Below are 26,845 nucleotides of genomic sequence, written 5' to 3'. Positions count from 1 at the left end.
GGAGGAACGATGGAGGAACGATGGAGGAACGATGGAGGCCCTTCAGATTTAAGTGCATCTTGGGACATGATGGTAAATGTTCTGATTACTCTCTCCAGGACGCATCAGGGTTTGGAACCAGCAACCCTTCAGTTCACTGTGTGTTTCTGCCTGGCTGGAAATAAATACCAAGTATTCGGGTCCCATGATGCACTGGGCCCCAGCGTGTTACTATGAGTGGAAAGCATGCAGAGCGTCTGCAGCTATTAATACCAGCAGCTCCCTGCTCTCCCTCTGGGGCTTCATTAACCCTGAAGATCAGCAGGAGAGCTCCAGAACCAGAACCAGAACCATGTCCTTCCCTGCTGCTCTGGCAGGCTTTCTGAGCTCTGCGGTGGCTCAGAGCTCAGAAAGCCACGAGGTGGAGAGGAAACGGCAGCAGATCTTCTCTGGTAGACGAACCGCAGCTGAAACGCTCACCGTCTTCGTAAGGCGTGTACTCCACTCTGCAGGTCCCGTCCGCCTGATCAGAGATGTAGGCATCCGTGTTGGCGCCGGACGGGTTGGACACCTGGACCTTAACGTGGCTGCCTCCGGCCTTGTAGAGCGACCGGGTGTCGACCATGAAATGGGTGGTGACCTCCCTCAGGACGCCTGCAGGGAAAAACACAGTCAGGCTGGAGGACCAGGAGTCAGGAGGTCCAGAACATCTGGAGGAGGAGCGACCCAAAACAGTCACCAGACCAAAGGAGCAGGAAGGTTCTGGAAAACTGCTACAATGAGATCCCAGAACCTGTAGAGACACCCTGCAAGGTATAGAACCACCAGAACCAGCAGAACCACCAGAACCAGCAGAACCACCAGAACCAGCAGAACCACCAGAACCAGCAGAACCACCAGAACCAGCAGAACCAGCAGAACCAGCAGAACCAGCAGAACCATCAGAACCAGCAGAACCAGCAGAACCATCAGAACCACCAGAACCATCAGAACCAGCAGAACCATCAGAACCACCAGAACCATCAGAACCATCAGAACCAGCAGAACCATCAGAACCACCAGAACCAGCAGAACCACCAGAACACGTTTCGATCCAACCCGCCTGAATCGTTCTGTGATAGTAAATATTTCATCGTCTGGTTAAACAGTTTTTCTCCATCTTTCTATTTTTCCGTGATTATTTTTGTTCACATTTAATCAAATCAAAAATAAATCAGCATAAATAATAAACAGTTAAATAAATGGAGAACTTTAAAAGTGCTGCTGAGTTTATGAATCCAGTTCGGATCGTTTACTGGCCTGCAGCTGAAAGGTAAAGGTGATTTTATTTATCCAGCACATTTCCAGCAACAAAGCGTCACAAAGTGGTTTACAGGAATTAAGAGGAAATACAAAATAAACTAGATGCTCCTGTTCAGGGTTGGTAGAGAAGAAACTATCCTCTGGTCCTTTTCTGGTCGGAAACCGGGTCACTCTGGATCCAGAACCTCATCGGAAAAACTGAGCTCAGAAGAGCAGAGAGCAAAACACTGAAGCGGCAGGACGGGTTTTATTTAGTCCATAAAATAAAAAGAACTGACAATAAAAATATAAAGAGGCATTAAGATTCAACCAGAGATAATAAATGAGGCGACTGGGTCGGCGCCGCTTCACGAAGATGGAGAACAGATTTCAAATGGTCATTATGAAAAATGATAGGTTCATTGTTTTAATTGGTTCTGTCAGTTTGAGCTCAACTAGACTTTTAATTTGAAATTCCATTTTGATTCTCCAAATGTCCAAAGTTCCAGTGAAGGAACAGGAAGTGCCGTCCATCAGCTGCATTTAGAGACGGTCCACCAGTCCAGTCCTCAGCTTCTACACGCATCTCTGCTCCAAAATGTCTGAATTCCCTCACAGCCATCATTCAGCTGGTTTACCTGGTCCAGGTGTGTTTGAGCAGAGCTGCATCTAAAAGTTGCAGGATGGCTGAGGACCCAGCAGAAACCTTCCACTCACCACAATGTTCATTCTCCCAGTGGATTTTGGTTTTATTACAGATTAAATCACCTCTTTGAATCTAAAATGAATGATGTAAAGCTGCTCACCTCTCGGCTCCACTCCAGGTCCGTACACCTTCACCCCGCTGGTGTCCACGGCCGGATCCACCTGCAGGCGGACTGGGAACGTTGGCACCGTGTGTCCTCCATACTTGATGGTGATGGAGTACATGCCTGGGCTGGGAGGCGTGTAGGTGATGGAGTACGTCCCGTCGCCGTTGTTCTGAACACAAACCTCCGCCTTGGATCCACCGTCAGACATGATCTCGACGGTGAGCTCGGCCTCGCCGGCCGCAGAGCAGTCCACCGTGAAGGACCCGGCCTCATCGACCTTTCCCTGCTCCAGGCCGGGGCCGCTGGCTGTCACCTTGCTGGGGTCGAAGGCAGCCTGGACGGCGGCCTTGAAGGGCGAACCGGGGATGTGCTGCTCTGCAAACAGGATGTTGATGGTGTATTCTCCGGGCTCAGTGGGCAGGTAGGACACGGAGCACGATCCGTCTCCGTTGTCCTGGCATTCAATCTTGGCCTCACATGGACCTTCCACCGTCAGACCCAGACCACCGGTTCCTGCTCCCTTTGTGTCGATGGCAAACGGAGCCGGTTTGCCCACCAGGCCACCCTGAAGGCCGGGACCGTAAGCTCGGACCTGGAGGTCAACACGTGCAGGAAGAGGCAGCAAATAACGGACCTAATGTATTATTTTAGCTTCATGAACCTCAGAGGTCTCCCAGAGTAAACTGGGACTAGAACTACTCAGGAGAAAAGTTGGACCAGGTCAGAGTCCCTGAGACTCATCCACATGTAGCCGGATCTTTAGAAACCATTTTCTCTGCCACATTGTTAAAAAAATATATCGTAGACATGAGATGGGCTTCAGAAACCAGTTCATTCTCATGAAGCTTCACTAATCTGCCCCACGGCCTTGTTTTAAACCTGCCACACCCATAGGGGGCAGTGTAGCAAAGCTAAAATCTGTCAGCCAATCAAATTGCTCCAAAACAACCAGCACTTCCTACTAGGAATCAAACATGGCGCCAGGAGGCTCATTGATGGGGACAGACATTTAGAATGAACCACTTTTAAACAGAATATTAGAATATAAAGTTATTAAATCACTAGATGATGTTGACAGGAATCATGACTGTTTGTTGCAGATTGTGATGGAACCTAAATCTCCACCTCCAGTCAGTCTTCAGAAATCATCATTTTTAGTGATATTAAACAGTTTTTGTGTCGATGAAAGACTAAAATGATTTCGGCTGCATGTGGACCTCATGCTGGAAACCAGGCAGTTAGACAATCATCTTCACCTAAAGCTTCACCGCAGCTTCTTTTCTCCGTAACATTATTGCCTGGATCAACAGGAAGATGGATTTCACTCAGAGCTACTGAGAAGGTTTTGTTGGGATTCAGAGGAGTTTCCTGGAAAGGTTTATCTGGGAATATTGTGGGAGTGTCATTCCCACAATATTCATTCATTCCCAGAGTGAGACTGACTGATTGGTTCCTGACCCAGAGACGAGGCTCCTCCAGTGGAAACGTGACAGTGGTTCCTCACCTTTGAAGGGTCCGGAGGCATGAGGCCCTCCACAGTGAAGGGACTTCCGGGGACGGGGTTCCCGTCGTAGCTGATATCCACTCTGTATGGCCCTTCCTCCAGTGGGATGTACTTCACAGTGTGGACATCATTGGCTGTCCCAGACTCCAGCTTGCTGGGGATTGGATGATGCGATGGAGACGTGATCTTCACATCCAGCTTGCCCTGACCGCCAGCACCTCGAGTCGTGACGGAGAAGTCCTGATCCACGCCGACGTCCACCTCTGCGGTTTGGACAGAGGCAGCAGGATGAGTCTCACCGTCCTTCAGCTGCTCCTTGTTGGCAGCCGATTGCTGACATACTTACTGTTGTTGAGACCCTGAACTTTGACCTTGCTGAGGTCCAAAGGGGGGGCCACGGTGATACTGAACGGGCTTCTGGGGATGGGGTCTCCTCCGTGGCAGACGGTGATGGACATGTTCCCCTGAGAGACACGGACTGCAGTTATCCAATGGTCGGCCTGAACTCCACCCTGACGACTGGGCGGGGCGTTACCTGCTGCACCGCTGTGTAGCGGACCGTGTACGAGTAGTCGTGGTTGTCAATGATCTCGAAGTCCCGGACAGCTTCGCCTTTAGCGGCGCCAATAAAATGGACCTCTGGTTTGGCTTTGCCGGCTCCCTTGGTGTAGATGGTGAAGTGGGTGGGCTTCCCAACCTCCACACCTGCTCAGGTAGCAAAACATGCAGCATCACTGAGCTTCAGCTCCCACCATGCACAGACATGTCTGCTCCTAGGAAACGGACTCACCGGTTCTGTTCAGTCCTGGTCCCTCAGCTCTGACTTTAGCGGCATCGTGAGAAGGCTCCACCTTTATTCTGAAAGGGCTGATGGGAATTTCCTGTTTGAACATTCATTTGAGACATTAGCTTGGTTGAACCCAACAGGTCTGCAGAGGTGATTCACCTGCTGGGCTCTCACCTGATCCGCAAACAGAACCATGATGGTGTACTGACCCGGCCCCGGTGGCATGTACTTCACTGTGAACGTGTCGTTGTCGTTTTTGATGATGTCGAAGTCGATGTCCGCCTCCGCCGGTCCAACCACCCCGGGAGCACACTTGATCCCAATGCTGACGTCACCTAGCAGGTAAAGACGGACTGTTGGTGGCGTTCAGGATTTAAATCACTCCAGTTAATCTGAATGTCTTCAGGCTTCAAAATAAGATGGGAGCAGAAAGTACAGATTATCCTCGAAGATCAGAGTCTCTGAAATGAAGGACAAAGATCTGAAACACCCAAAAGTTTTCTTCTGCACATCTTGGATCAATGAGCAGAAACTTCCTGGAAAATCAGCATTCCCTTGACAACATTTCCAGATCATTCAGCCAGACGACATAACGCTCTGCACATGTTGGAGACTGGAGGAAGGGCATGGACTAGGTGGGATTTTGGACCGTGTCTCACCTTGTCCAGCCTCACTGCAGTCCACTGTGAAGTATGTCGGCTCGTTGGCCTTCAGGCCCGTCTTCTCCACACCTGGACCGTAGACCTTCACGTTCTCTGGATGGCTGCCTTCTCCTATTATCACCTAATCACCAACATTTGGACCAGAAACATTCTTTTCATTCTCAACTTTTATCTCAGGCCACAGCAGAGACTTAAAGAGAGCTTCAGGACTGCTGTAAGTCCCAAACAGCGAGCGGTGAGAAGGCTAGCTACCCTGAAGGGGCTGTTGGGAACGTTGACTTCGCCCCAGGTGATGATGATGGTATGTTTGATGGGTTTGGTGGGAATGTAGACACAGAAGTAGGTGCTGTCTCCATTGTCAGTGATCTGGATGTCGATGGGGAAGCCGTCTGCATCCTGGTAAGGAACCCACAGATTGAATCGATTTGCCTCCACGGCGATGACAGGAATGCGGCCATATTCATGGACAGTTCAGGAAGGTTTTGGTTCTCACCTGAGCGTAGAGCCTCAGCTCTCCTCTGCCAGCTCCGCTGGTGTCAATGGTGAAGTTGGCTGGCTTGTTGACGATACAGCCCAGAGGCTCCAGTCCAGGGCCGTAGCATCTCACCTGAGGAGCAGAGGTAAAGCTCTGGTTTACAGAGAAACAGCTGAGGACCCAGGGAAACAGGTAGGTTCTGCTCAGACCTTGTCAGGAAACACATCGAGAGCCGCAGTGAGGATGTGAGCCATGAAGGGACTGTCCTTGATGTCCTCATCGTCACATATGACATGGACGGCGTAGTCGCCCGGCTCAGTGGGCCAGTACCGCACGTCACACGACCCGTCGCCTTTATCGTCACACTCAATTTTAGCCTGCGAGGGCCCCTCAATGGAGAAACCTGCACACAATCAGTCAACTTTTGTTCTCAGGAAGGGGAACAGATGTGTGTTTGATACTGTAAAGTTCAGCTGCCACTCTATGCTGATGACATTGTGCTCTGTTAGGAGTAAAAACTAGTTTATTCTAGTGAATTATTGAATCCTTCATCAGTTTGCAGTGTTAGTATTTTAGTCGGTGTTGTGACTCCTGTCAGCTTGGATCTGATGTTGTGCCTGGAGGGTTTCTCTGGCTCAGGATGAAGACATGCAGCAGGATCCCCTACTGACTGAGCATGCTCAGACTGGATGAAGATGTACAGTCTGAGCATGCTCAGTAGGCAGCTGGTGGTAGCAGCAAACGATGTGGTTCAACAGCACCAAGAGGAAATGGGGATGGAGAATCAGGAGCTGCTTCCTCTTGTCACACTCGATTTTAGCCCTCAGGCTAAAATCTGCTGTGTGAGCCTGATGATGATGATTTGGGTTAAACATCAAGGTGACGTTTAATTCAACCCTGGGTTGGGTTAACCCAAGCATGGAGAGGAAGCAGCAGCTTCAGGACCGCAGAGAGCTTAGCAACGGATCGTTGGACTGAAATGCTTTGGTGTTCTCTGGGTGTGAACTGGACGACGTACCAAGAGTTCCCACTTCAGTACCGATGGCCTCCACCACGAAGTCTGCGCTCTTCCCCACCATGCCGGTCTCCAGGCCCGGGCCCCAGGCCCTCACCTTCTGAGGCCCCGCCTCCTCGCTGACGTGGACCTCAAACGGGCTGAGGACGCAAACAGACGTGGAAACGTCAGGGTCGATGCTCCTCCTGGAGGCCCGCAGGGCACCGTACTGGGCCCTCTGCAGCGCAACATGAAGTCTATCATCCTCACCTGCGGGGGACGCTGTGTCCTCCCCATGTGATTGTAATGATGTACTTCCCTGCCATAACGGGGTAATAGTTACATTCATAAACGCCGTTTTCCATCTCCAGGACCTTCACCGGCTCCTCCAGGCCTTCTGGGGAAGAAACACAGAAAACTCACCGCTCATTAAAAATGTAAAAATACTGTAATAATTGTTCCAATAATCTGGTTTAATCTGAGGTGTTCCTTACTGGGGCCCTTCACGGCGACCTTCAGCTCCCCGCCGCCGCCTCCCTTAGTGTACACCTTGAAGTCGGCCACTTCCTTCACCCTCAGGCCCTTCTGCTGCAAACCCCGACCCGACGCTCTGCAGGCGTTCGGGTTGCAGCCTGTCAGAACCACAGGGACATATATTCAGGTACTGGTTATACTGGGACAGCAACGCAGACCAGTGCCTCTCTCCTTCCACACCAGTTAGTCAGCTGCTGGAGGAAGCAGCAGTTTAATGGAGCTGAAGCCAAAACGAAGAGAGCAGATGGTTCTGAAAACGATTTAGATCCGAAATGTTGCAATGACAGATCCAGCAGGAAGCGTTAAATCCTGAAGCCTGGAGACAGTTAGCGGTTAGCTTCTAGCGGTTAGCTTCTAGCGGTTAGCTTCTAGCGGATAGCAGCTAGCAGTTAGCAGCTAGCGGTTAGCAGCTAGCGGTTAGCATAGATCTAGAGGAGAGTAGAGAACCTGTTGCGTGATGATTATGATGAATGTTTGATCATTTGTAGCAAAAGATGAATCTGCAGGTAAAAACCTTTCAAACATCAACATGAGAAAAGCTGAACATCAATAGAGTAGGATTGATACATTGATCAATTATTGATTAACTTAATAACTGGACAGTAAAAGGTGACTAATAGCAGACTTACAGAATATGAAGCAGGAGAAGCTAACACTGATAGCAGAGGAGTTTTGGTCGGACAGATTTACAGATAAAAAGTTTTTTTATTAGATGTAGAATGTTTATATTTTCCTACAGTTTTGGCTTCATTGTTGTTCTTTCAGCAAAATGTTTACTCCAGTAATGGTTAATCTGTGATTAAATTAGCTGATTATTTCAATAAGTGATTCATCCGATTAATCATTCAGTTCTTCAAATAAAGTTAAAGTCGGTTTTAAATCTCCTGATTTTGATAAATGTTTGTTAGAAAGAGCTGAAACAGCAAAGATTTAGTTATTGAACTGACAGAATCATAAAAATCTGATATTCTATATTTGAGCATCATAATATTTTATTTTACCAACCAGCTTCACATTTGATCCAGAGTTTCTAATAACCTGCAGCTGATCTAAACTCACATCTGAAACTCGTCCAGGTTCCCGTTTCCTCCACTCATTTAATATTCGGTTAGCATGCAGTTAGTTTTATACATAAAGATTTGGTTGCATACATTATTTTGCTTGTGTAATGGTGAATTATGTCAATAAAGACAATTCACCAGAGAATATAGAGACCCACAGGAAACTAAGCAAACCATTAATCTGAACAATTCAGGTTTAATAATTATATTTTTCTGAAGCGGTTATAGTTCTGGTTATTAGCTCAGACAATATTAACATGGAAATGTGAGACTGAGCCCAGAATGTGACTAATTAGGAACCATTCCCTGCAGAAGAGGAGAATAGAAATGAATGAACATGTAAAGCAGCCATCTACACCCCCAGGGGGCGCCACATTCACTCTGTTCCTTATGGAAAGAAAAGGCAACTCAGGAGGAAACAGCACATGCTGTGAGGATCCATCCCAGCGCCAGCAGCCAGATCCAGAACCAGAACCAGAACCAGTCCCCCCCTCCTCTCCTCTACTAACTTGGTCGCCTGGGTTTTGGCGGCGTGGGTGGGGGGGCTCTCCTGCTCTTTTCTGAGGGTGGGGTACGTATGGACTGGGGTACAATCTGCACCGCAGGGTCGGAAGGAGGGGCGCTCTGTGAAACTGGAAGAGGGAACAATAGGCAGGATAAGGACATGAACCTCCAGACCTGTAGGTGGCAGCACCACCTCACTGGAAGAACTGCAACAGTCACTGAAGCCTCATATTAAAGGTCCAGTTCTGCCAGACAAACATTTAGTCACAGTGAGATATTTGGAGCTTCATGCAGCAGGAAGACGCCTTGGTTCTTGTTGCTGATACTTCAGAGGCTAAACTCACCATCATATAATAATAAATAATTTAGATTGGTATTTTCACCTGGTGGTTTGTACTATAAAGTATTTATTTTTCATTTAACTTAACCAATTTTTTTTTCTTCTTCAAAATCGTAGAATTTAGCATTTTCCCACTGAAATGCTCAGAGGTGCAGCAGGTGAGGCAGCAGCAGGTGAGGCAGCAGCAGGTGAGGCAGCAGCAGGTGAGGCAGCAGCAGGTGAGGCAGCAGCAGGTGAGCCTCACCTGGGGGACTGATCAACCTTTCTAACTGCACGATGTTTGTCTGTACGCCACCAATAAAATGGTTAAAAACAATCTGGTTTACTCCGCCTTCATCTGCAGTCATGAGACCCGGATCAGGGTGGAGGACCAGAAAGAACGACCCGGTTCCAGCTTTAAATCGAGGTCCAACTGAAGCAACATGTCTGCTTCAGACTGAACTCCCAAACTAGGAAAAGAGCTACGGACGTTCCCGGTCCAAAATCTCAGCCACCAAAATCAGGAATGCAGGTCAGCTCATCAAAATCAAGATGTCTGTCCCGACCCAAACTAACAGAACTCTGCCTAGGTAAGGTGGGTCGACACCGGAACCAGTTCTGATCAATTCCTGGAGCTCTGGGAATTCCCAGCAGCTACGCCCCTGGAACCAGACCAGAACATCTCTAACCCGCAGAGTCTGGTTCTGAAGAACCAGAACCGGATCCAGACTCCTGATCTGGTTTTAAGCATCTATTCAGTGACTGGAGGGGTTCAGAGTCACCTGGTGACGTGGTAACGTAGAGCTGTGTATCGACAGGAAACAAAAAGGGTAAAATCGAGTGAAAATGAGTGAACCTCATCTCTACAGACTGGTAGAACCGGGCTCTTTGGCATCTTCAGATCCCAAGGAGCCCGGTCCAAACACAGACCGTGGAAAGTGAGGTTATGGTCAGGAAAGGATGATCAGGGGATTCTGGAACAAACCTTCAGAGATGCTGACGGTGAAAGGACTCCTGGGAATCTGCTGCCCAGCAAAGGTCACACAGACGGTGTGAGGGCCCTCCAGGACGGGGACATAGGTGCAGCGGAACACACTGTCACCTCTGTTCTCCAGCACAATCTCCACTGTGTCCCTCCGGCTGTTGGAGTCCACAATGATGACGCCTACATCCCCGGCTCCCGCCCCTGGGGGACAGAGACACAACAAGAGGACTTTTCACTGGACAGAGGATGCGGTTGTTCCAGTAGACGACGCTCTCACGTTCGTATCAGGACGTCTGCTTGGGAAGCTACCTGCGGTGTAAATGTCGAAGTACGTGGGTTTGTTGGCCACGTTCCCCATCGACTGCAGTCCGGGCCCGCGGGCCTGGACCCTGGTGGCGTCGCCCATGGCCCTGGAGATGTTCACCAGGAAGGGGCTTCTGTCTATGTCCTGGCCGGCGAACAGCACCTTGACCTGGGAGGAGGAAACCTTTAGGCCGTTAGCGGTTGTTATAGATCTGTAACTCTAGACTGCTCCTCTTTAGGTCCAAAAATAATAACTTCAGCTTTGTATCTGTTTAGCTGCAGAAAGTTTTGGCACATTTATCTGTTTTAAGCATCGATTCAGTGACTGGAGGGGTTCAGGGCCACCTGGTGACGTGGTAACGTAGAGCTGTGGATCGACAGGAAATAAAAAGTCAAATCGAGTGAAAATGAGTGAACCTCATCTGTAGAACAGTTTCACACTGATTTTGACTCAATAGGTCACATGAACTTTTAGCTATTGAAGAGAAATGCTAAATTTAAACATAAAAAAATAGGTAACAAAAATACAAATTTAGTTAAAATAGAATAAAGATGCATGTGCCTCATATATACAGTTTAGTACAACAATTACACACTGATTTCTAGTCAATGTGGCCCACAACATGGAAGCTATTGAAGAAAACATATTTAACATTAAAGCTATTTAAAACATTGAATATGACTTGACATTTTAATAGAGGGCTGTGTGTCTCATGTAAAAGCATGAACTACCACTTTCTGTTATCAGTTGGTCACAAGACATTTACTGACATTTGTTTGACAGGAGGTTTTGGTTCGGAGATTTGTTGAAGCGCTGAGGAAGGAGCTGGAGGTCGGCCGGCCGAAATTATCGTTCAGAAATCGGATCAGCCTTGAGATAAACGCCGCTTGCTCGGTAGATATTGAAATATCCAACTCAAAACTAACTTCACTGCAGTCAGTAACACAATAAAACCACCGGGATGAAGTTTGTTTTGGTCTGTGGCCTGTAAAGATGGCAGCGAGCGACTGGAGCTAAACAACGTCTGACGCAGTGACGCTGGTTCCAAAGCTCCATTGGTCAATAGGAGAGGAGCAGGACGTAGAAGGCGGCTCCTCATTAGCATAACGATGCACACGGAAAGTAAAAACGGGAGAGGAGGCAATGACTAAGGAACGAGGGTTTGTATAAGGAAAAGACAAAACTAAATATTTACTTTTCTTGACAAAAACGCATCTTTAGGGGAAATTAAAAAGAAAATATATACATTACTTCACGGAAACTCGTGTGTAAGGAAAAACTACATATTTATGCTTTTATTTCTTGTTATGCCAGTTTTGGTCCTCCACCCCTCGCCACCAGAGGCAGTAGTAAGCCCGAAACGAGGCGACTAAGGAGCAGATTTAGAAGTACACAGAAAACTACAGAATTTATTAAAAACTGTGAATAAGAGACAGAAGTTCAAATACATGCTGAGAGAGAAAATCCTTCCTAAAGGTGAAGACATAGATTTTAAAAGAAAATAAAAAAGAGAGACAGCGGATAATATAGGAAATAGCGCCCCCTTTACTTCCGGAGTGCAATGGTCCCGTTTCCAACAAGGTGTGAGACTGACTGCGGTCCGTCCCGCCGCTCTGTCTGCTGCAGCCGGGTGGAGCTGATTCTCTGCTCAACCCGGACTGACGACCTCTGGCCAACTACTTAATGGATTCTTAAAATGTGTCTGTAATTTAAAATGTAATTCAGGACAAGTAAAGCTTACCAAACGTTTTCAAAGTTAGTGAAAGCACTAAGCTAAAAATTAGCTCCGCTATTAGCGGACTAGCTGATGCGTTCCCAGTAGATCTGAATTTACAGTTTATCAGTTATGAAGTTTTAAAATGTTAACTTTCTTTGGCCCAAACCTCTAAGCCTAAAGTAACTCTGGAGCCTGAAGCCGCCGCTGCCATAAATGAAGCATGCGATGGTTTCATTTTCAAAGCATCGTGCGCTCTCTTCACCTTATGAAGACCCTCCACCTTGGGCAGGTACACCACAGAGTAGGTCCGGTTCTTGTCGTTGTTGGGAATCACTCGAGCCTGACAGAACCAGATACAGAATGAATCTCAGCTCCTTGACCGGACGGTGGCTGTGTGGCGCTCCAGACCTCCTCGGTGTGTCCCTCCGGATCCTCCACGTACACCAGGACCTCCCCCATGCCGGCCTCCACCGTCTCCACCAGGAACTCTGCTGGCTTCAGGACCGTGTTTCCTCGAGCCTCGATACCTGAAGCAACAGAACCATTTGAGGCCGGAGCAGCGGCATGTTGCACCAATCCGCATCTCCATCAGATTTATAGTGAAGGGCCAACATGTGGACACAGCAGGGCTTTTCATTACAACTTATAATTATGAGAGGCAGTTCATTTCTACAGAAATATTCAGATTTAATGGCTGCTGAAAGAACCACATACTCCTATTGATTATTCAAAGAGGACTGTATGTAAATATATGAGGTCAGGTGAGATGGAGCTGAAGGTTCACCTGGAACTGATTCACCTGATGAGAGAAGAAAGATTACATTTTCATTCCAACTTCAGTTTCTTCATATAAAAAGGTTGTTTTAGCTGAACATGTCTGTTTATTCATTTTTGTGCTTCTGTCTGGGAGGTCCGGGCCGAACAGACCACATCCACCATGAACAGGAAACCAGCCACATTCTGAAGCGGATCAAACCGTTTCCCCTGGTTCTGGTCGGCGTTGCCTACCTGGACCGAAAGCTTTGGCCCTCTTGGGGTGAAGCGTCTTGGCCCTGAGCGGCGCCCCAGGCTTCAGCTTGGCCTTGGGGAACTGGGACAGGTAGGTCATGACAGAGTGCTCGTCCACATTGGGGTCAACGATCTCCTCTGGAGCGATCACCTGGACGGGCAGAACCACGAGAACACCTGAGGGTCTGACTGGAGGCCCAGAGGAGGACCAGTCTGACCAGATCAGCCAGTGTGACCCAGAGTTTTCCAACCTTTGAGCCCAGGTTCATCGTTTTAATTGATCACGAACCACCAACCAGAAATGGAAACAAAGATCCTCTGTAGCCGCCTATATTACATATATAGTCATTCTTATCAAAGTGTCTTGAATAGGAATCAAATAAACACAAACATTTATTTTTATCATATTTTACATTTCTTATTTCAAATTGCACTAAACATGTCCACTTCAAAAATAAACCTGAACAGCCACAACACGGTGGTGTGTGACTCTAATTCTCTTGTTGTAATGTAAAATGCTCTGCACCTACTGCCATCTAGTGGTAATTACATGATTACGCCGCTAGTCACTACAGCAAAGACACTCAAAGATGGTATTATTTGCAGATAATTAATTCGATTTCAAAAAATCTTGTAAGACCGATTACCGTATTTTCCGGACTATGAGCGCACCATATATAAACCGTACCTTCAAATTTTTTGAACACCCCCCCTGGAAACTTACATATATCAGCCGCACCGGGCTGCAGGCCGCTGGTGTCTCTGCTGCTGTTTCCCATAAGGACCCAGCAGAGGGCAGCAGAGGGCTGCGTCCTAATAACTGCTGGACATATTAAGGACGCAGGTCTCCGTCTCCAGATCCGGTTTTGTTCACGCCGAGTTTACATGCAGCGGCTCTATTTCCCTCCTGACTGCCAGATCGATACTCCTCAACTTAGAAGCTGCATCATAGTTTGAAAACATGTCTGCTGCTAGCATGACTGCTAGCATGTGCTTGTTCTAAATGAACATTAGCGTGTTCTTCTTTGATTTCCAATTTTGACTTCCAATGATTCACTTCCTGCTAAAGAGCCCCTGAAAAATCCCCAGAAAAGCCGCATGTTCAAAGTGTAAAGAACAAATTAGACAATTTCCACGGCACACCTGACGATCACTCACGGCACACTGGTGTGCCGCGGCCCAGTGGTTGAAAAACACTGTGACCAATACAACCAGTACAGCCAGGGACTCCAGCAGCTCCATGAACTACAGGTTCACAGCTTTAGTCTGGGATTTGAACTGGATCAATGGAGGACAGACTGGACCTCATGATGGGGCATTTATCTGGACCGGTCTGGAACACCTGCAGGACTTCCTGCTTCCCAGCCAATCAGAAGGCAGCTTAACGTTACCTGTGGGACTCCCAACCAATCGTCGGCCTGCTGCATGGCCTCCCTAGCGTTTTCCACCGGCTGACTGGGATCCCAGCTCTCCCAATCTGGACACAGACCTGGAGGTGGCAGAGGAAACGTTTCAGATGAACTGGTCTCAACTGGTCCCAGTGGTGTTTGAACTGGTCCCAGTGGCGTTTGAACTGGTCCCAGTCCCTACCAGGAGCACAGTTGTCCACCAGCGCCCCCAGTGCCTTGCCGTCCCTCCAGTCCCGGTGGAAGTTGGTGATGGGCAGCTGGGGCACCTTGTTCTGGATCCAGCCCAGCAGCCGCTGCTTGGGCGTCAGCTTCCTGGCATCCTCATCGTCCTCGTCCTCCCAGGTCGGCATGGAGATGGAGTAGTGCAGGATGAGCGTCCAGATCAGACCCAGGATCAGCTTCAGGTTCCCGTCCACGATGGCTTTGGAGTCTGGGGGACGGAAGGATGTAGGAGGACATGGGTGGGACAGAGAGGGACAGGAGGGAAACATGGACAGGAAGAGACGTCAGTCAGCAGGAAGGTCCACTTTCCAAACCTTACATCCTTTTTCTGTATTTTCCATCTATTTTGATTGAATGTTACAACAGCAACAAGAACCAAATGCACTGAGGAAACTAAAGCAGTTGATCATGAAGATCATGTTGGATCCCAAACGCCGACGTGACAGCAGAGAATCGATCCGGCTGCTGATCTCAGGGAGTTTTCCAGGAACATGTGAGACGAGTTAACGAGCTGCTGGAACGATGCTGATGTCAGGAAACCATCTGTGGGACGAGATCGCTCCTCTGACATCACTTCCTGTTGCACATCAACCCGACTTTCACTTTTCTGTCACTGAGCGGAAAAGTTTGATCCAGCAGCAGCGGTGAAGTCATGGCTGGGCCCGGAATGAGTCACGTTAATAGGAAACACACACAGGGAGGGATCTGGGGGAGGCCGTCTGCAGAGGGCACAGTGAGGTCACGATGAGGTCACGATGAGGTCACGATGAGGTCACACTCTCAGACTCAGCGGCTCAGGATTCTCCATTTCCAGCCTGTTTTCCATCAGAGGCTCCAGAGATCAGCTGTCAGCAGGAAGCAGGAGGCCGTGCGTTTCCTGCTGCTGCTGGGTCAGAACCGGGTCAGAACCGCTCCAACCGGGCCTTCCTGTCGGCAGGAAGCAGGAAAACCCGGAGGGAGTCCGCTTTGCCCCCAGGCTCTTCCTGAACTGAACAACGAGCTGTTTGATCCGTTATGTCATTGGCCGCTGGTCGCCAACGGTTACCAAACAAGCACACTGCAGGGGAACGGGGGTCGACCTCACCATGACCCCCACGACCCCCAACAGGCCCAGGGAGGAGCAGCGTTCAGGCCCTCGACATCTGACCCGGTTCCAGACCGGGTTCTTCCTCCGGTCTGGAACCCAAACCCTTCAGCAACATTCCTCAGAACCAAAGCGGCCAATCAGAGCAGAGTGGGCGTGGCCACAGCCTGAATCGGCGCTCTGTCTGCTGGCCTCGGCGTGACAGTCAGCAGATCTTCATCATGAGGAAGACCAGCTGCTGCTGCTGGCAGAACTGGTCCGGACCAGAACTGGACCAGAACCAAACCCTGGCCAGGATTCTAAGCACAGTCTGAACTGGTTCCTGACTCTGTTCAAAGTGCTCTGAATGAACAGTTCTCGGTTCTGAACCATCAGCAGATCCAGAAACCAACATGGTTACCATGGAGACGACCTGGGAACAACCCCAAAGCTACACGCGACAGGTGATCTCTGGTTACCATGGTTACGGTCACCCATCTGACACCTGGCCATCTGCTGCCATCCCAGCTCCAGGTTCTGGTTCTGTCCTGCATGTGTTCAGCAGCTGTGACCAACAGAACCAGCGACCCGGTTCTGACTCAGCACCTCAGGTAGCTGCTGCTGTCGGCCATCTTGGAGCCAACAGGAAGTGCAGCAGCTGCAGCAGATCGGAAGAACTGGAACCAGCTCCCGGACCCGGTACCGGGTCCGGTACCTGGTACCGGGTCAGGGAGCTGGTACCGGGTCACTTTGATGGAAATGTGATTTAAATCGACTCAAATGAAAAATGAAAAAACTAAATTAAGAGGAAAACTAAGATCAGAGCAACAAGAATTATTCTGCTGTTCAAAACAAAATAAAATAAAATGTGGGATTTAATGAAACGATTCAAAATGATAAAAATTATACCCACAATGCAATAGGACCTTAACGAGCTGCTGCAGCTGATTGGCTGGACTCAGGAAGGGGAATTGGCCGGATTGGGCCTCAGCCAGAACCCGACCAGAACCCGACCAGAACCCGTCCCGCCTGCAGTCTCCATGTTCCACCTGAGCTTCTCTACAGGAACTCAGAGTCTGACACACGGCTGCTAAGCTAACACAGCATTAGTGTCTCTGTGGACCAGAGTCCATGTGGACCCGCCTCCCAGGTCCAACAGAACCAACAGAACTCACTGATCAGTTCTCAGTTCTTGGTCAGCTTCACAGGAAGTCCCAGTGAGTCACAGATCCAAAATAAGCAGCGTGTGTGTGTGTGTGTGTGTGTGTGTGTGTTTGTCAGTGTGTGTGTGTGTGTGTGTGTGTGTGTGTGTGTGTGTGTGTGTGNGTGTGTGTGTGTGTGTGTGTGTGTGTGTGTGTGTGTGTGTGTGGGGGTCCTGGCTTCAGATGGACATTCCTGAGCGCTGACTGCTGCAACACATGGCAGCCATTACTCTGACAGACAAACACGAACCGACAGAATTAGAAAATACAAGAATGGCTCTTCAGGCAGGGAACCCTGACCGGGTTCTGGAGAAGTGAGCGGATCCAGAACCCGGCAGGAGGAACGGAGAACCGGATCGGAACCAAACGGAAGCCACCAAACCGGCAGAACACAGAGAAGTAATCCTCGGCGGTTCTGACAGAGTCCAGAAAAATGAAACCCAGAGAGGAACCAGAACATCCTGAAGCAGAAACCCGAAAAGTCCTGAAGGGAACCTGAGGAACCGGAGAGACGTTCTGACACAACGTCTTTCCAAAGAGGTGATCCAGATGATGGATTACAGAGAGAAACATGACGAAACTTTTCCTTCATTTACACTGTAAAAACAAAAACCTTCCATCTCAGTGCACTGGGAATAAAAAAGAAATAAAAAAGAAACTAAACTTTTCAGCAGGAGGTTGTTGTAAGTTCATTTCTCTCTGGTTCCACTGGCAGATTAACTTCTTATAAAATACATTTGTTCATGTTTCAAGTGAAATGAAATAAGTTATTGACTTGAAACAGCTGTAAGTTTCATCTTATTTAAACTGTACTGAGATATTTGCACTAGAAACCAGAGTGAAATACTTTTGTGTTTTTACAGTGTAAATCAAACAGGTGGCCACCAAAAATCACCGGATTTCACAGCTTGTGATTTTATCTGTTTGAAGGGAAACGTGTGAATTCACAGCAGCTGAAGCGCTTCAGAGCGATGGGGCCCATCAGAGCGATGGGGCCCATCAGAGCGATGGGGCCCATCAGAGCGATGGGGCCCAGAGGTTAACAACAAGGGGATCATTTCCAGAAAAAGCATAAAGCAACAGGAAACAAGCAGGAAACAAATTTAGGACCTAAATTAAAATAGATTTTTAAAATATATATATTTAAAAGAAAATCCAGAAATGATCCAGAAGCCGTGAAATGATGAAAGATCTAAATAAACTAGTAAAAGCAAATATTTTAGACTTTTAATCCCACAGACACGAAACCTCCTGTTTCTGATTCTGGCACTTAAACTGAGTCTGCTGCTAATTCCTGGGGGCCACAGGGTGCATGGGGCCCGGGGCCCCAGCAGCTGGGAGCGGCCCTGGTGATGCCTCCAGCTCTACCAGTCTATTTTCAGCAGCAGATTCAGCTGTCCTGCATCAATCAGCTCCGGCCGCCCAGGGCCCAATGGGGTTAAACTAGAGGCTCCCGGGCCCCATCGGGGCCGCCCAGGGCCCATCGGGGTTAAACTAGAGGCTCCCGGGCCCCATCGGGGCCGCCCAGGGCCCATCGGGGTCAGACTAGAGGCTCCCGGGCCCCATCGGGGCCGCCCGGGCCCCATCGGGGTCAGACTACAGGCCCCCAGCAGCTGCAGGCCCCTCCTCTGGTCCTGGACGCTGCAGGAAGCGTCTGAGTCAGCAGAACATCTGCAGTTTGACTTCCAGAGGATCGGAGAAGTTCTCCTCCAGGATCCGATCTGCTGACCTCCAGAACCAGAACCAGAACCAGAACCTCTCCTAGTCTCCTGAAACATGTTCTCCTCAGAGATGGATCATCTAGAGAACTCCTGATAAAAACCTTCAAACTTTCATCTGAACCAGAACCAGCAGAACCTCCACTGAAGTCCAACAGCCTGGACCAGCAGACGGATGAAGTTCTCCGATGGGTCCAGGTCCAGTCGGAGAATCTCAGACACCTACGACCCTGAGGAACACCAAGCAGACCTAGAACATCCAGAACCCTTCGTTTGCTTAGTTTCTGCGGCTGAAAGTTTCGGAGGTTTTAAATCAACTGGGACTTTCTGGAAGTTCTTTGAGGATTCAGAACCTTCCAGAACCTCTGATCTGCTCAGGTTCTTCCAGGTGATCCAAAACCCTGGAGAACCAAGGAACCAGAAGAACTGAGGAAGGTTCTGCTGACTTCTGGATGGATCCAGAACCTTCCGACCCTCTGCCCCCCAGCAGCCCGTGTCTGGACCTTCAGAACCGGGCCGTTCTCTCACCAATGGACACCAGCTTGATGTGCTCCCGCTCCAGGAACTCCAGCGCCACGGACACGTTCTCCAGCTTCATCTGCCGGAAGTTGGGCCGCAGGTGGTACTTCCGGTACATCTTCTTCTGGCTCAGCACCTCCAGCAGCCCGATGAGCTTCAGCCCGTCGCTCAGGTCCCTCTGCAGGTCCGCGATCCGCCTGTTGAGCCCCTTCAGGTGCTCGTTGCACCACCTGGTGAAGGTGTTCTGCTGGATCTTCTTCCACGGCGCGTCCTCCGCCAGGTCCTTCTCGGTGGCCGGCATCTCCTCCTCCTCCTCTGCGGGTTCTGCGGGTTCTGCGGGGCTGAGGAAGAAGAGCTGCTGCGGCTCCAGGAAGCCGCTGTTCTTCATCATGCTGCGCGGCTGTCACACGGGCTCGGAACCGGGTCGGAACCGAGGAGGAGGAGGAGAAGCGCGGCGGCGGGGGCAGAGCCAGGTTCAGAGTCTGACAGCTGGGTTCGGTCCGGGAAAAGTTCGCCTCGGTCCGGAGGAAGAGACGCAGAGTGCGGGGCAGCGGTTCGGTTCGGACGGACTGGACTTGGTTCGGACTGACCCGCAGGGTTAGGGAGCTCCGCGTCACTCCGCAGGACCCCCAGGAATGACCCCTCCACACCCCCCACCGTGACCTCACCATCAGGCTGCAGCTGATTGGTCCGCGGCGGCCCGGGGGGCGGGGCCTGTCCCCCCAACACGATCGGAACCCGGGACTCCCGTCCCGCTGACGCCCCGGGTATTTTTAGAGTCTGCAGCTCGTAAAGAGGAGAGAGGGGACCAATCAGAGGACAGAGACACCGAGGGGACCAATCAGAGGACAGAGACACCGANGGGACCAATCAGAGGACAGAGACACCGAGGGGACCAATCAGAGGACAGAGACACCGAGGGGACCAATCAGAGGACAGAGACATGTCCACAGGTTGTCTTCAGAGACCGGGAACTAATTTATAAATGAAGCTGATTAATTTAAACTTGTTGAGCCTCTAGAACCAGTAGAACCAGTAGAACCGGTGGGTGGAGCAGTAGCGCCTCCTGCTGGGCCACCTGGAGAACCACAACCTGATCAGGACCGAGCTCTGGACACACCCACACCTGGACGGGTCAGGCGAGAACCTTCCTGGGTCAGAATCGGCTTTTTGCCGTTTGGGTGAAAATTAAATAAATCTGTTGTTAAAATGACTTCCTGCCTGCAGGGGGCGCAGAGGAGGTTACCCTTCCTCACTCAGAACCACGGAACCGGGTCGAACCGGGTCCAACCAACACAACACGACAGAACACGCAAAGTTCCGTTACATTTATTACAATCGATCTGAAATGACAGGAAGTCACAGGAAAAAACAACAGGAAGTGCAAACAGCAAGAACATACACTATCAAAATAAAATACAGTTAAAAAACAAATAAAAATCAGAAACCAGGAAAATAACAGGAAGTCTGAGCAGCGCAGATTGATTTACAAAGTGCTTCACCTAACCAGGTTTGTTCTTGTCAACCTGATGGTTCTGATGAAATAAAACATGAAAAGGTTCTGGTCCGATTCTTCTGGACAAGGAAAATCCAGATTTGCATAAAAGTTCTGATGCCGGAAACCAGAAACAGAAAGTCAGCTTCCTTTTCACTGGTGTGAGGTCAGAGAGTCCAGACCAGGCCCGTCAGAACTCATCCAGAACATTTCCTCAGATCAGCCACCAGCTTGTCCACCTCGGCCTTGGAGACGAAGCGAGGTCGGCGCCGGACGCTCCGCTTGGTGTGGTGCTTGTGGTTCCTCTGGTACATGTCTGCAGGACAGAGGGACAGGAACCATCAGAACTTCTACAGACCCGATACGGCCATATGCTGACCACACTCTGACTGTCTGCTGACGACCAGGTCAGAGCAGAATCGGCCCCAAAACCCGACCGTGGCTTTATGGTTCCCTTCATATCTCTGATGTGTTTATCAGAACCTCTACAGGTCCAACAGAACCTAGATTTCCTCTGGTTTCCCACAAACTCCTGTATATCAGGACAAGTCATTAATAAAACACCGGATTGTGTTGAAGCTCTTTTGGACTTTGGGTCGGGCCTCAGAGCCACCGACACGATCCCTTCATTAACCGGGATGAGAGTCCGGACATGAACAGGCCAGCGAGTCCAGACCGCAGTCTCGCTGTCCAGACTGCGGTCTGGACTCAGTGGTCGATGAAGAGTCCAGACCCGGTGAAGCTGGCCTGACCAGCCGGCGGTACCTCTGAAGGAGACGACGTAGGCCCTCTGGCCTTTCACCACCTGGACTTCGGTCTCTCCAGAGACGAAGGCCTCCTCCAGGGTTCTAGACGCCACTGAAGTGGACCGCTGCTTCTCATCCTGCCGGAACCAGAACATGTCGTTATAACCTGAAGACGGGTCGAGACGGTCCAGATCGTCAGGCCGACTCACCGGCTGCCCGTACTCCAGCCAGCCGCCCCGCTCGGCCCGGCAGAACCACAGCCACTGGGTGGTCAGGCTGTAGTGCGGCGGCCTCCTCACCCAGGAGACGGTGGACAGACGGCGGACGGGCATGGACTCCATCGTCATGGTGACAAAATCCACCCGCTGATAGTCTGAGCTGCAGGACAAGAGGCGTTGAGAGGCGACTCGGTGACCCCAGAGCCGACCTCAGGTGAGCCTCACCTGTGAGTCTGAGCCGGGTTGCAGTAATCCCGTTCAATCTGCTCCATGTTCTCCAGGTCCGACCAGCACCGGCCATCGTAGACCTCCCACTTATAGGGCAGGTGGAAGTGGACCTGGCGGCAGCTGTCTGCACACAAACATGGACCCTGAGACCGGCCGGCGCTCTGCTGCCCCCTGCTGGTCACCACAGCAGCTGCATGTGGAGGAACTCACCCTGGAACCTGCAGCTGTTCCTGATGAAATGCAGACAGATTTCCTCCTCCTGGTCCGTCTGGGCCGCTTTACAGAACTCACCAGAATCTGGGTCTGACACACAAACAGAACATTTCAGCACCTGAACAGCAGGAGGCGCTAAAATCCCCTTTAAACACCAAATACTTGATTTTGATCATTTCAGTTTGTGTTGATTTCTAAGCTATTTTTTTCTCACATTTTATGGGATTAATTTAGTCTCTGTTGTATATTTATGAACTTTATATTTGCTTTATATTTATATTTGTGAAGTTAAGATTTAGATTTTTAAAAAATTATTATTATTTTCCATACACAACAAAAAGCCTGTGGCTATAGTTCATGCTGACCAGCTCTATGTTAGCAGCTCTATGTTAACAGCTCTATGTTAGCAGCTCTATGTTAGCAGCTCTATGTTAGCAGCTCTATGTTAACAGCTCTATGTTAACAGCTCTATGTTAACAGCTCTATGTTAACAGCTCTATGTTAGCAGCTCTATGTTAACTACAGATTTGATCTCTGATGAACATCTGATGTTCAATCAGGCAGAGTTTGGTTCACTAGGGGGCGCCGTCTGGAAAACATTAACAGCAATAATCTGGAATATTTAACCAGTCAGAGAAAAAAATCTGTTAATTTTTATTTTATTTTTCTGACTGGAGCTTCGTTAATTTATGTCTGATTACGTTGTGCACCGTGTTCCGGCCGGATGGTTGTCTGTGAGGACGGCGCTTTGTGCTGGCAGCTCGGTGTTGAATTGTGCTGCATGTTGTGGAGGATTGTTGAATTTTGCGGTGCGATGGAGACAGATCCTAACCCTTCATCTCCGATTCCTCAGATAATCATTAAATATCCTATAAAGTACGAGATTACTAAAATATTCTTTTACCCTAAAGTATTTACTAAATGCTTAGCTTGCTAACTAAATACTCAGATTGAGTCGGTGACGTTTATAGATGAATCACATGGTGAACAATGAAAACTGATGTTTCTCTTATAATTAAACCAAATTACTGCAGTTCGTTTCTGACTGCGTTGTTATAAACGACCACTGAGGAACAGCAACGTGTGAGAGAGGAGGATGTTTCAGCTCACCGTCTGCAGCAGGAGCAGCAGCAGGAGATGCAGCAGGTGATGCAGCGGCGGCGGCGTTCAGGTGCTGGGCGTTCCTGTAGATGGCGGGCAGATCCCTGATGAGCTGGCGGCTCAGCCCCCTCTGCTCCAGGTCGCTCTGGCTGCGCTGGTCCACGGCGTGCTGCCGCCTGCACCGCGGCCCGAACCGGCAGACGCCCTGCAGGAAGTGCTGGCACAGGTGCAGCTTGGAGCAGGAGTCCTGGAACCTGCAGCCGCCATGAGGAGCCGAGCCTTTGTTGTAGTGAACACACACCTGAGGAGAAGGACAGGTACGGGTCAGGCCTTCATCACAGGAAACTCTGCTGCACATCATCCTCAGCCACATGTTGCTACACCAGCCTTTACTTTGAAAGGCAACAGCTGTCTTCTTCCTGTTTAGCTGAAGTTCTGCAAAGACAACATGGCTGCTGAGAAAGCCAGAGAATAAAGGAGGCGGCCAACATGCTGACATGAGAAACTGGTTGCTATGGTGATTTGCTCCAACTGCACCATGAGCCTCAAAATGACCCATTAGACAAACTCAGAACCTTCAGGTCCAGTTCCTCCAGAACCAGCCACTGAGAGGGGCGTGTCTCTCTGCTCTCTGATTGGTCAGAAACCAGGAAGTCCTGAAGCAGTGAGAGACAGAAACATCTACGACTGGATGGAGAAACTGGTTCTGAAGATTCCACCGGGTCAGAACCATCATCACACCGAGCTCAGCAAAATCTGGAAGAATCCTCAAAGTTAAACTGGGATTATGGACAAACTGGGAGCAGAACTGGGCCTGGGAACGTCCAGCTTCCTGTGACCCAGTTAGACTCTGGATGATGGTTCTGATGGAGGAGACAGCGGGTCCAAACAGGACGGGGCTGTTACTGCGTTTTAGTTACACACGACATAAAAGCTCCACATGAACCTGATCCTGATCCAAACCAGTTCAGTTCAGATGAACAGTTTCAATTAGATTTTAACATAAAGAGTTTTACTTTACCTGCGGTGGATTCCCTGGGTGACACATTCTTAGTTTATTTATTTAGTTCATTCGTTTTTTTACTTTTTGTTTTTCTTCTCATCTTGCATTCTCTCCATTTTGCTTTCAGTATTAAACTTTAACATTCAGCTTCCTCTTCCTCAGATCTTCATCCCGTCCATCCAGGCAGGACAGGAGCTCAACTGGTCCAACTGGTTCCAGTAAACCAAACCACAGACATGAACACTCTGAATCATCGGTGGAACGAAAACACGCCAAACCCCTGGAGTCGGATCCGGATCCGGAGTCTGTCCAGGACTTGGATGAGCAGCATCTCCAAACCGGTTGGATTCTATCAGGTTTTAGAGGAATCTGCATTTTGCTCCCGTTAGAACAGTTTGGACGTTAATCTGAACGCTCTGTGGGACGTCCTGAGACAAAATGAGGCGAACAACGATGGAAACAGAACAGACAGACAACACAAGTCAGAGCTTTTCAAAATAAGACAGGAAATTAGTGACCTTAACGGCCCTTTTATTATGTTTGTGACTATAACTGATAGCCCTGTTCCTTCTAATCATGTTTTGAATTGAAGGAACATTTTGGATGGAAAGTGAAATATCTTCAGAAACCATAGAGTTTCTACTGAAGTACAAGAGTAAGCCACCAGGTGGCGCTCATACCCGAGGTCAAAGTCTGCGGCCTGTAGAGAGTTCTTAATCTTCTGAATCCACCAGATTAAAATAATCCCAGACAGATCTAAACGTCCAGAGGATTTCCTGGTGCTCTTGAAAAGTTCAGCCATCTTTAAAGTTTACTGCCATCTAGTGGTCAGGACTGGTGCTGCCAGCTGCAGAGCAGCATGAAAACCCAACAGCATCTTTAGACACAATACATATTTTTACAAATAAACAAAATGATACAATTATAGAGAAACAAAGATGATTAAATGATTAATGCTGAATAATGTATTAAGGTACACATTTATATATATATGCACATGGTTATATACATAATATCTATGTAGGTTTTATTCATGTTTTCCAGATTCATCGTCTCTCTTCTTCCTCACATCGTGTCTTTATGAAACCTTCAGAACTGAAACGGCAGCCATCTTACTTTAGACAGACTGAAAGAATCACACATAAATAACAGTCTTTGCCACTTTGTGTTGGATAATCTAAATCAATATTATGGAATAATGAAAATGTTCTAATTTTCCCTCATTTATCTCGGTGAGCCTTCATGGCTGAACCTGGTGCTGCACCGAGCGCTGTAGCTAACATTAGCTGGCATTTTGCCGGTGGACATAAATACAGTTTAGTAATATTCTATTCACAAAATATAAACAGTAATATGTCCATCTTACTTGTGAAACTTTATCCCCAGAGATCTCACAACAATAGTTAGTCGATATGAACAAAAGTATCCGGCGGTGCTGAAGCTTCTGCTGCTGTTTGGGTTCAGCCAAGTAGGAGGACGACCTCTCCAAGATGGCCGCCGTGTTTCCTGCACCAGAGCAGCCAATGTGGGGTCTACTCTGACATTATGTCTATGATCAGTAGCACACAGGAGCAGAAAGCTGACGTTGTTGTTTCTCCCTACATCCAGTAGGTGGCGCATGTGGCTACAGTTGATAGTGGCCACATAGGCACAACCCCTGAAGGAAACATACACACCCAGTACAACACTTTCATTCTATTGGCTGACAAGTTGCCAGGCGACTGTGGCAAAAAGCCTTTTCAAAAATGAACAGAGTCTGAGCAGAGACTACGTGAGGCCAGGAGAAGTTTTGAGAACAAAAGACATGAAATCCTGCTTTCAGACTGAAAACGTGTGCTCTTGGATTATGGCAGGAAAATTCCTCCATATCTGCGCCTCTGGGCTGTGTGAGCTACCTGAGCAGGTGTGGAGGTTACCTCAGGCAGCAGCTGCGGGTCGTTCTGCAGCAGCAGCAGGAACAGATGGTCCTCCTGCAGCTCGTGCAGCGTGCATTCCCTCAGCAGCCCGGCGTTGTGCTTGGAGGAAACGTCATGGGACAGCTTACACAACTTCCTGTTTAGAAAAGACATTGATAAGACCTGGAAACACCAGGGGCCTCGAGTCCAATATAAAACTAGGCGTACAGACAAATTTAGAAAAGTTCGGAGCACAAAAAGTCTGGATGTATGAAGCCGTCGCTGCTCGTCGTTCCTTTATAAACCCTGATTTACAGGAAACAGAGCAGCTGCTGGTCGTATTTATTTCCTTCTTTAAGTTCTGCTCAGAGATGATCAGTCTGGATGAATCTAAACGCTAATAAACATCATCAACGTTTCCCATCAGATCAATATGATCTCTGATCAATCCTCCCTCTGATGTTCTCCATCAGAGCCAAAGCTCTCCTGTGATTGGCTCCTCACCTGATCGCCTCCAAATAATCAAACTGTTTTAGTGAGAATGAAATGACTCCATGGATGATTTCAGACCGAAGCGTTAATCTTTATGAGGAAAGTTATTTACATTGGAATGAGGTTTTCACATCATTTTATTATTTTATCATTTTGTGTGCATGTTGGGTTATTGTCTGAGGATAAACGTGGTTTCATTGTTTAAACAATAAAATATTAAAATCATGAAAAGACATCAGGTCTGAAGCTCCTGGTCTAAATAACTGAATGTCATCAGGTTTCAGTGGATTTAGGTGAATTTGGATTATTTGTAGTTTGATATTGTTCACAGAAAAGGTTTGTGTGGCTGCTGCACATTTTCACTTTATACATGGGGCCCTTTATACATGGGGCCC

The 26,845-nt window shown here is 48.8% G+C and overlaps 2 protein-coding genes across 17 annotated transcripts in view; both read right to left on the bottom strand.

Annotated features, from left to right (window-relative positions):
* Positions 1 to 19,745, bottom strand: part of flncb (filamin C, gamma b (actin binding protein 280)) — a 41,945-nt gene extending 22,200 nt beyond the window's left edge. For 4 of the 14 annotated variants that reach the window (XM_008401693.2, XM_008401703.2, XM_008401696.2 and 1 more), the window contains exons 1-23: positions 19,069 to 19,744; positions 14,517 to 14,765; positions 14,318 to 14,415; positions 12,927 to 13,077; positions 12,327 to 12,445; positions 12,181 to 12,258; positions 10,207 to 10,369; positions 9,898 to 10,098; positions 8,599 to 8,721; positions 6,989 to 7,126; positions 6,765 to 6,891; positions 6,519 to 6,655; positions 5,710 to 5,903; positions 5,519 to 5,632; positions 5,278 to 5,421; positions 5,023 to 5,146; positions 4,538 to 4,698; positions 4,367 to 4,457; positions 4,112 to 4,281; positions 3,923 to 4,040; positions 3,577 to 3,839; positions 2,067 to 2,664; positions 460 to 633 (exon numbers count right to left, since the gene is read on the bottom strand). In XM_008401693.2, the coding sequence (XP_008399915.1) occupies positions 460 to 633; positions 2,067 to 2,664; positions 3,577 to 3,839; positions 3,923 to 4,040; positions 4,112 to 4,281; positions 4,367 to 4,457; positions 4,538 to 4,698; positions 5,023 to 5,146; positions 5,278 to 5,421; positions 5,519 to 5,632; positions 5,710 to 5,903; positions 6,519 to 6,655; positions 6,765 to 6,891; positions 6,989 to 7,126; positions 8,599 to 8,721; positions 9,898 to 10,098; positions 10,207 to 10,369; positions 12,181 to 12,258; positions 12,327 to 12,445; positions 12,927 to 13,077; positions 14,318 to 14,415; positions 14,517 to 14,765; positions 19,069 to 19,450 (4,117 nt within the window). In that variant the 5' untranslated portion in view covers positions 19,451 to 19,744. Of the gene's footprint in view, positions 1 to 459; positions 634 to 2,066; positions 2,665 to 3,576; positions 3,840 to 3,922; positions 4,041 to 4,111; positions 4,282 to 4,366; positions 4,458 to 4,537; positions 4,699 to 5,022; positions 5,147 to 5,277; positions 5,422 to 5,518; positions 5,633 to 5,709; positions 5,904 to 6,518; positions 6,656 to 6,764; positions 6,892 to 6,988; positions 7,127 to 8,598; positions 8,722 to 9,897; positions 10,099 to 10,206; positions 10,370 to 12,180; positions 12,259 to 12,326; positions 12,446 to 12,926; positions 13,078 to 14,317; positions 14,416 to 14,516; positions 14,766 to 19,068 lie in introns of all 14 variants that reach the window. The other 10 variants (XM_008401699.2, XM_008401707.2, XM_008401708.2 and 7 more) reach the window with 5 other exon arrangements.
* A 628-nt stretch (positions 19,746 to 20,373) lies between these two features.
* Positions 20,374 to 26,845, bottom strand: part of parp12b (poly (ADP-ribose) polymerase family, member 12b) — a 7,707-nt gene continuing 1,235 nt past the window's right edge. Inside the window, exons 2-8 of one of the 3 annotated variants that reach the window (XM_017302955.1) lie at positions 25,980 to 26,115; positions 23,070 to 23,361; positions 21,957 to 22,049; positions 21,744 to 21,870; positions 21,510 to 21,678; positions 21,320 to 21,437; positions 20,374 to 20,870 (exon numbers count right to left, since the gene is read on the bottom strand). In XM_017302955.1, the coding sequence (XP_017158444.1) occupies positions 20,752 to 20,870; positions 21,320 to 21,437; positions 21,510 to 21,678; positions 21,744 to 21,870; positions 21,957 to 22,049; positions 23,070 to 23,361; positions 25,980 to 26,115 (1,054 nt within the window). In that variant the 3' untranslated portion in view covers positions 20,374 to 20,751. Of the gene's footprint in view, positions 21,438 to 21,509; positions 21,679 to 21,743; positions 21,871 to 21,956; positions 22,050 to 23,069; positions 23,362 to 24,081; positions 24,492 to 24,743; positions 25,900 to 25,979; positions 26,116 to 26,845 lie in introns of those variants that run through there. The other 2 variants (XM_017302954.1, XM_017302953.1) reach the window with 2 other exon arrangements.

The sequence above is a fragment of the Poecilia reticulata genome, unplaced genomic scaffold (genome assembly GCF_000633615.1).
Source record: "Poecilia reticulata strain Guanapo unplaced genomic scaffold, Guppy_female_1.0+MT scaffold_125, whole genome shotgun sequence".
Taxonomy (NCBI): Eukaryota; Metazoa; Chordata; class Actinopteri; order Cyprinodontiformes; family Poeciliidae; genus Poecilia; species Poecilia reticulata.
This window is presented reverse-complemented; position numbering and strand designations above follow the sequence as displayed.